The sequence below is a fragment of the Mixophyes fleayi genome, chromosome 6 (assembly GCF_038048845.1).
Source record: "Mixophyes fleayi isolate aMixFle1 chromosome 6, aMixFle1.hap1, whole genome shotgun sequence".
In the NCBI taxonomy this organism is placed as follows: Eukaryota; Metazoa; Chordata; class Amphibia; order Anura; family Limnodynastidae; genus Mixophyes; species Mixophyes fleayi.
Window position 1 is genome coordinate 54,140,894 of NC_134407.1, and position 9,477 is coordinate 54,150,370.

General features: G+C 38.8%; 1 protein-coding gene across 1 annotated transcript in view; it reads right to left on the bottom strand.

Moving 5' to 3' along the window:
* The window catches only part of OIT3 (oncoprotein induced transcript 3), a 29,694-nt gene extending 24,008 nt beyond the window's left edge, over positions 1–5,686 (bottom strand). Inside the window, exons 1-3 of the mRNA XM_075216578.1 lie at positions 5,479–5,686; positions 3,435–3,809; positions 2,733–2,843 (exon numbers count right to left, since the gene is read on the bottom strand). Coding sequence (XP_075072679.1) covers positions 2,733–2,843; positions 3,435–3,809; positions 5,479–5,536 — 544 coding nt within the window. The 5' untranslated portion in view covers positions 5,537–5,686. The remainder of the gene's footprint in view (positions 1–2,732; positions 2,844–3,434; positions 3,810–5,478) is intronic.
* Positions 5,687–9,477: the final 3,791 nt, after the last annotated feature.

Genomic DNA, 9,477 nt, shown 5'->3' on the forward strand with positions numbered 1-9,477 from the left:
AATGAACCTACATCTTGTCTGCGGTTATTCTTGAAGAGATAAGCATAAGTTATTATATGAATATTGGTCCTGTGGATTTAAGGGAAAATAAGAATTATATTTCTTAGGTTAAATCAGAATTAACTCGTGGAGTGAAGTTAATAACATAATCCTAACTGGAAGCCATTGCAATATGGCAGACAAAAGAGGTGGTGAGAGGAAACTAATGGCCTGCTACAGGCAAAGTTAGCTCATGCCAAGGGCAATAGCTTGAAATCGCAATCAAATAACATGGTTATTGAAGGCACAAACCAGGTATGTATTGATTGCTGACAATAGGCAAGATCCAGCTTTAAGTACACAGTGATGAGAAATATGTCACTTCATTATCACAACAGCTCCAATACTTACTCATAGACATTCATTCTCTCTTACATACATAGTTGCTGTGAGCAGTGCATGCTGGGGAGGAGCAACAATCTGCATCATTATCTCCATTTATTTATATAGCACCACCATTTATGCAGCGCTATGCGGAGGATCTTTTTCATGTTTTTTGAATGTGGGACGAAACCAGAGCTCCCGGAAACCAGAAATCAGTTAGAACATACAAACTCAACACAGATAAGGCCCTGGTCGAGAATTGAACTCATGACCCCAACGCTGTCAGGCAGAAGTGCTAACCACTGTGTCATCATGCTTCCTGTCATGATAATTATTACTAAAACTAAGATAACTAGTTAAGAGGCAAAACCAATGTCACAATGTAATTTTCTCTTCAGACAGAATAACAGACACAAAGCGTCTGCCTGTAGTAAAGAAGCAAAAATAAACATCTGCTAAATGAAGTGGTGAGGAGCATTCTTGGTCTAGATTGTATACTATGGTGGATGAAGGAGGAAATTCCTCAAAACATGTCTTCTAGCTACATGAAGACACAAGATTATTGAAATTAATACAAGTGAATGGAAATAAACAAACAACAAGAATCCTATCTCCATATTTATTCTCATAGGAACATACATTATAGTGTATAGTGGAGGAATTCTGTATCTGAAGAGGTATGATAAAGCAGGTACATTACACCCCGATTGTGTGCTACAAACAGAGAAGCCAAAATGTGAACACACAAAACATTTAACGCACCAATAAATTCACTATTATATAAAATAATTTCTGCTTACATTTTACAGATCTATGCAAAAATATCAGGAACTTTTTAAGATAAAGTAAAACTACTTGACAAATCGGTGCATACTGCATATAACATTTCAGACTTGGCACAGACCTCCATTAAACCAAGTGTTCAGCTGCAATTCTAAAGAACAATCCTGCATATTTACATACATGAGAAAGTCGTCAAAAAAAGTTAGATACAATGTCTAACATATTTTAGCTCCTGTCATGGTATGAACATTGGTCAGGTGAAAAAACATACATAAGCACAAAACAGGATACCTCACACAGGTCTATAAAACTCAGCATTTTGCAGATAAATATAGCATATAATTATTGCCTTTTCCTTTCAGTATAATCCATGTCTGAGGTGCTCAACATGTGGTATGTATAAGGAGAACCCTCAGACTCTAGGGATACTTCGGTCTGTTAAATGTAGCTCAACATAACATTACATTTATAAATAAAACATATAAAACTCACTGAGCAGCTCTGTGTAAATGTACTCAGATTAAGGGTACTTTATGGGGTACTTGGTAAACATTTAGTATCATACAAATAATGGAATAGATTTCCAGTATTCTCTCCACATAGACAATAATGGCAATCTATGAGTTAAGCCAGCGTGGAGCAACAAGCAGCCTGCTGAGCCTTTTCTGGCGGCCCCCTCGCCAACTGCTCCAGGTGTTATTAGAACGGGGGAAGCAAAGTTCGGCATCATGTGACCACCTCTGTGCAATGCAGGGAGGACACATGTCATACTCAGAGGAGGGAGTGCACTGCTTACCCTCCATCCTCTGTGCGCCCCTTTGAAGGCCGGCTCTTGGGGTCATTCAGCTACTTCATGTTGCCCCTCACTGTTCTAGGCAGATGTGTTTATTTTCATTGTTCTTGAGTAATGACAATAGACAAGCTTAGGGTCAGTGGCAGAACCAACATTGGTGCAGCAGGTGCAGTGCACCGGGGCCTATGGAGATAATGGGGCCTGCTGCATGGCAGATGCAGAGGGTTGGGGGCCCCAATTCCCTCCTCCCCACCTCCCTGTACCGGGGCCCACAGCTCGCTAGTTCTGCCTAGCGACCTGTAACAAATCTGATCTGGAAGATAGAAATCTCTGCTTGAAGCCATCTTTTACCCAAGGCAGAGGTTGTTTTTACTTCCTGATGTGAAGGACGAGTAGTTCACCATCACACTGCTATTCAGATGTATGCTACATGGATGAACATTGGAATTTAACAAATTAAGGGGTGCATCTAAAACCTCATGTTCATCTCTTTGGGAACTTGTACTTTCCTTACCATTACATATAAATATAGTTACTATACATACTAATATAAGCAACATATATGTACGATACAGGCTGGTTGGTCATTTCTCAATTTCAACCCAAGTTTTAAATTCAACCCATTGAATTTAAAACCATCAGATTGTAGCATGAGCACCTCCATATTAATAGGTCACTGTGCTGAAATACAATATGTTCACAAATAAAAAGAAATCATGTGTGGCCATATACATTTTGCAGGGGCATGCACGAGGCAAACTGTATAATGAGTAGGTATGGATCCTTTCCTCACCCAGACAGGTCTGACCATCAGGACCTAGAACTGTTCCAGAACTGCAAATGCAATCTCCAGTGTCCAGACATGTTCCTCCGCACTCCATCAAATCACAGATATCATAGAAGTCTAAATAACACAGATGCTCTATGTTAAACATTACGTGAACTCAGAAAAACATCCGTAAATGCTGCAGACTTCTTATAACAAATGAATCCAACACAACTTACTAAACACATAGGAGCGCTACAGAACATGTTCACCATGCCCATATTCCGAAAAGTTTTGTCAATTAAAATGTTGTTTTAAATCGGCAAAACTTTTGTGAATATAATTCACAAGCATAGACAAAAATACAATTCAAATGTTAAGAAATCATCTAAAAAAAATGAATATGGCTTCATAAGTGTCCAAACAAATAATACTATGAACTTCTAGGATAAAATTTTACAAATGAATAAACCATTCAATAATGTTAACCTTGTAAACAAACTATAGACATGCCTCTTTGTTCTTTTTCTACTTTATGTTTTCACAAACTGGTAGTTTATGAAAACTTAAAAGAAATTGTGTAAATGTCAGTTGAGATGGGAAGCAGGTTAGATTATTTTCAATAAAGCAGCGAAAATCTGCATTTACAAAATGACTCCACAATTTAATAGTTGTGGACAAAATACACGACTTCACATTATTCTGATGCATAGACAAAAGAATACTCACGCCCACAGTAGACATGGAAGCAAACACTTGGCTTTGTTAGTCGATACACATAATATCCTCCAGGGCAGGCCTTGATATCCAAAGTGGTGTTCCATTGGCAGCAGTTATTACTGTAGCTGGCACAGGCTTGTCTTTGCACAATGCCCTCTGATTCATTTGGGTGGCTCCCATTTAACCAGATTGGCGCATGGGTGCCACAGTGGTTTTCCGGAATACAAAACGTTGGCATAGCATCTCCAGCCATGCCAGTGAAGCGATACCACTCCCCATCAAGGTGGTTGTCACACATTGGTTTGTCCTGGGACTCATTAAACAAGTGGTCTGTGTTTCTCCAAGGCTCGTTCAGACTTATGTAAGCAGAACATGGATCCAGAGCTCAAGACAATGAAGAGATCTCATTAGAACTTATTTACTATAGAAATGTTTAATATTATAGCAAATAAAGAACAGAAAATATTAATATTGGAAAGTATGTTTGTTATGTTATATATGATTATGAAAACATGAAACTTTTTGGGTGTTATTGAACTACAATCCTCAGTGTCAAGAGCCACATACTTAAAACCTTACTTTTAGCTTATTTTATCTTTAAGAAAATAGTTATTAAAGTTATAATAGTAAACATAAATTATAAAGCAGAGCTAAGTTTGAAAAAGTAAAACTACTGCACATAGTTTCATAAACCTTCAAGTAAAAAAACATCCACTTATGTCTTAAAGCAAATGGAAAGATTAAAATGGTGAAACATTTTAACAACTAAAAAGATAACATCTGCTGTACATACAATAAAGCTACTAATGTGGCTGTTTGCAAATTCTTCATAACTATACGGGATGAAATTTAATAAATAACATTATGAGAGAGCAAAAATAAAATTGGTATTGATTGTTTAGGTTTAAGTGCAGATTATTTTAATTTATTATATGTATAAAATAATTGTAACATTTCTATATTCAGTCCCCTCTGAGATATTTTTTTGTTCTGAAAACTGTTGTGCTATGCATCTATCAGCAATATAAATCACTAAAATTACATGTATATTATCTGTGCTGCATTTAGACATAAATAGCTACCACACTACATATTTGACAAATTAAGGCATTTGCCAAATGATCAAAGTCAGCTCTAAGCTAAATTACTTGCAATTAGTTATGAATTATAATGTTAATTGTAGGTTAATTAATGCATCCAAGGCAGCAACATCATTTAGATAAAGTTATGACTTTTATGCATCTCCCTTGAACATGAACATCTAAAATGTCCATTATACAGCTTCATATAACTTTCACACGTGTACATGAATTTATACATATTTATACAAAGGGGCCTGAGTAACAGCTTGGAAAGTTTGGATACCACTTCATCACATTGTATCATTCTACTATTGCACCATAACATGTACTGTTCTCCATAAACCCCTAGGGCAGATTTACTAACAGGATGCAGTGTTTGACTTGGGTCATTGACTGACAAAGCATGTTAGGAGTTGAAGTTCAGCAGCAGTTTGTTATCTACCGTTGGTTCATATTAGCTTTATGTACACAGACAAAACATTTTACTTAAGCTATATAAGGTCCTATTAATCATATATGCAAACTATCTATATATCTCAAGTGCTCTCCCTTTTGTTTTTAAACTTGTCCTTAACCTACAACCTATTTATTGAAGAAAGAGAGTAGAGCAGAGATGTCGGATAAAGGAGGATAAATATGGAAAACTCCCAATGGATAATTTAAAGTGTAATCACTCACAATACTTAGGGTACTCTCAACTCTAAGTACAGACCTCAACTTAAAATACAGGCATTATGCAGTATTAACATGACTGTTGCTATTGTGTTTGAATCACAATTCACTTAGTCTTTATAATTAAGAGAATCAACAATAAAGACCACAAGCATATAGACACCGTGCTGTGCAAGTACTGGCTTATTGTAGTATTATGAATAACAGTGGAGCTTTTTAACTTCCACTTAAATACAGTCCAATATTGGAACATGTAGGGTTCCTGATCTATGATTTGATTAATATGTGAAGGCACTTACCCAAAGGGGTCACTTGATTAATTCTGAAGTAGAAACAGAAGGTCAGAAGAAAAAGCATTTTAAAAATCCAAGTATAGATGGCTGAATTGGATCTGGTCCTTCTTCCAAATAACTGTGTGATGTTCTCTCTCCCCTCTGGCTCTCTGGTGTGAATGATCCTGTTTTTCTTTATTTATCACTATGACCTTCATTTATCAACTTCATGGACACATTATCAGAAGGAAGAGGATGAAATGGACCAAACCTCTGACCCTTCCAACAAAGATTTTGCTGGTAAACAAGGATATTTTTACTGATTGATCCTGATGTCTCATCCTCCCATTGTCTTCACATGCTGGAATTCTGAAAATGATACAGTCTTATCCGAAAGGGAACTATGAGGAGGGACATTCAGGAGACAGGTCATTAGCTGAAGTCAGCCTTTCCGTTTGTCCTGTCCTAATAAGTCACATGTTCTTCATGCTTTCTGACTCCATATTTAGAATATTGATAGTCTATAATTGTCCTTTTAATTTACCGTCAGGGAAGTTTGCAGAAGCAAATGTTATGAATGCTCCAAAAACCAAATAAATGCACATGCTGTGCTGTAAACAGGGGAACATAAACTTTGGATACTAAAATTGATACCTGTAAAGGTCGCTTTGCAGTCTGTCTTTAAATGTTATGTGCTTTTAAGTGCTTTAAAAAAATAAAACCAAGAAAGTAATTTTTTGCTTTTGAAGCATAGGGGTAAAATGCAAAATAACTTTGTAAACTATCACACTTTAACCTTGGAAATTCAATCTCCTTTGTTGATAACAAACACCAAAACACGCGTCCCACAAGCCTTAGCCAATAGCTGAACTGCTGCTGGATGAATCGAACAACATAAAACAAAACACATCTAGCCTTGCATTGAAGAATAGGTTTCGCTAAGCCATAGCAACTGGCTTCAATGTTAAACTTGCACTAGCCCAGGCCGGTCCATTCTGGGCTACCTCAGGCAGGATCACTGGGCTACTTGCATTTTTCTTACTTTAAAATGTTCCTAATAGGCTGATGAGTAAAGTCTCTCCCCCTGGGATAAAATTTGCCAGCCCTCCCCTGCACTAGACATACAATCTAATTGCAGATTCAATGTGGGCATCCAGTGTCATATTTGCATCAAGATTGGCTGTCACATCCCTAAATATTAATGCATCAATCTTCACCAAGCATTTAAGAGTGCTAGCCAATCACTGACACTTGTGATGGTTCACACTTGTCTGCACCATACATCTATCTGCTCCTCATTGTTAACATATGATGTTCAGTCATTCTCCAGGTAAGGTAAACAGACTGTCAAGATGAACATGAAAATGGCCCATAGAGCTGATTAGAATATTACATTTAGAAACAAAAGCAAAACAAATGTGAAAGTATTAAGCTTGATAGACTGGTATAGACTATGTGATATATTGAGTTAGGGCTGCTTTAAGACATTAATGGGGTCCCAATCCACATTGTAAATTATGCAAATATATCCAGAGTGGGAATGTAGCCAGAATCCTTAAGAAAAAAAAGTTTCCACCGATACAAATTAGTTTGGATTAGTTGTTTATTATAGTTTTTGAATTTGAATATCCAACATCTCACCGGTTTAGTTCCATTCTGAGCCTTGTATACATGGGTTTCACATGGTTACTCCTATCAGTTGTACAGCCTGGCATTCCTCTATCCTCAGACGCCATCTTGCCAAGCATTCTGCAAATGTGCAACCCCGGGTACCTTTTAACGCCTCTGCTCCACGGTGATAGGAGGATCACCAACCAGGTGCCATTATAAGGGTCCTCCTCCTTTCTATGGGTGTCAGATCATCAGGTCTCCTACCTGTTAGGAAGCATCTTCTCTGACTCACGTCCGTGGTCATACTTATCTTTGTTTCTGTCTTCACGAGTTGGGCCATTCGTTTATCAGCTGCAGCATCGGTCCTGTTCCAGAGTTATAACACCTGTGTGGATCTCATTGCTTCTGCTCATTGCAGTGCATTGCCACACAGCTATATCTGCTCAGCTTATTCCGCTGTTTAGACCTGTGACAGTACTTCCTGCTCAGCCTATCCTATTATTGAGATTCATGGCTATACTGCTGATCATCGCACAGCACCCGTTCTGTTCAGGAATTCCATACACCTGAGGCTATATTCCATTCTGCCTTACAGGTACTTCATTGTTCTCTGTATTACCTGCTCTGCGCCCCCTAGAGGATCGCAAGCAGCAGTTGAGAGCAGCTAAGACCATATTCCCTTGCGGTAAACCCTGGTGAATACCTTTCCCCTGTTAGATTCTGCACCTCTCTGGGGGTAGCTGTCACTCAAGCATACACATACATCAAAAAATAAACGGTACACCACATGATGCAGTAGCTTATAGAGGCATTCTTAGAAGCATTAACTTGAATTAATAATTTTCTGTGTGAGTTTAATAGTCTCTTTCTATTTGAGGAATTTTGGCCTATTCCAACTTATAAATCTGCATCAGTTTATTGATGTTTAATATCATCCATTTATGCACAGTTCTCTCAAGGTCCCACTATATTATCACAATGGAGATGAATAAAGTGAAAAAAATAGACATTATATAGGAGAAATGGGTGGGGAAAAAAACAGACAAAAAAAATGACAATACCCTGGGTGCATATGTGTGCACACACCTAAACTACTATTTTTACTTTTATTATACCTTGTTTTGCCTTTAGTGTGTTATCTGTTTTTTTTCAATTCATCAGTGATCCATCCAGGATAGAGGCCAAGCTTCAGTTGTCATACAGATGGCCTTACATTAACCTATATAACATTCTGGTATAGAGAGTTCATGGTAGACTCAAAGGTGGCCAAACATCTCTGCCCTGTAGCTGGAAAATAATCCCAAACCATCACCCATCCACCAAACTTGACAGTTGATATGAGGTTCTTGTGTGATATGCTGTGTTTGTGTTTTAGATTTCACTAAACATTGTGCATCAAGACCAAACAACTTCACTTTCATCTGATCTGTCTGAACAACATTGTTTCCAAAGTCTTCTGTTTCTTTTTAGTACAACTTTGCAAACCTACGCCATGGAGTATGTTTTGGATAGACGGGGCTTTGTCCTGTTCCCTTTCATGAAAGTCAGACTTGTTCAGCAATTTTCTGACAGTGAAAGTAACTTGGGAACCACTTAATGCTTGTTACGAGCCACGGCGCTGTCCATACTCGCTGCGACTCGCTCTCCTCTGCCCCCCGACGTCCTGGTCGTCTTATTGAAGACCGGGACGTCACTTCCGGCCAGACCGTTTCTAGGGCAAGAAGCGCCAAAACGCCACATCCCGGCAGGGAAATTAGCCGGCCGTGTCCGCATTAAATTATAATTTATTATGAGCCTCCTGGGGCTGATTAGGTTAGGCCGGGCTGCTCTGCTCCTATTGGCTGCTCTGGGTATTTAAGGCAGGGAGGACTGGACCTCCCTGCCGGTGATAGCGTTTGCAGTCCTGTGCTGTTGCTGACCTGCTGTTGGACTCGTTTGCCTGATCTCTTGTTGTGACCCTTGCCTGTACCTTGGACTTGCCTGTTGCCCTGACCCTTTTGGCTTGAATATTGGACTCCACTGTTTCGCTTGTGATCCTGACTTCTGCATGGATACTGATTTGCCTGTTTGCTACGGACCCCTGACCTTGGCCTGTCTCTGAACACCCGCTCCAGTCTGGGCTAGCACCACCGGTTCCATCTGCACTGTGGCCATCATAGATGAACTTTTACTACACTGAGCTTAAGACCTGGGGGCATCCAAGTACGTGTGAGCACATAAAGCTCTACAGGAAAGGCAGCTGCTAAAGGTGAAGACCTCAACACTATCCGTTCTAAAAACTCATCTTGGTGGTCGCGGGTCGTAACAATGCTCCTTCCATTGAAGGAGGTTATTTAAATTTAGATTTATTTTAATGATCCTGAATCAAACAATACAATATGGGATATAACGAGCGCTGGCTTATTGCCAAGCAGC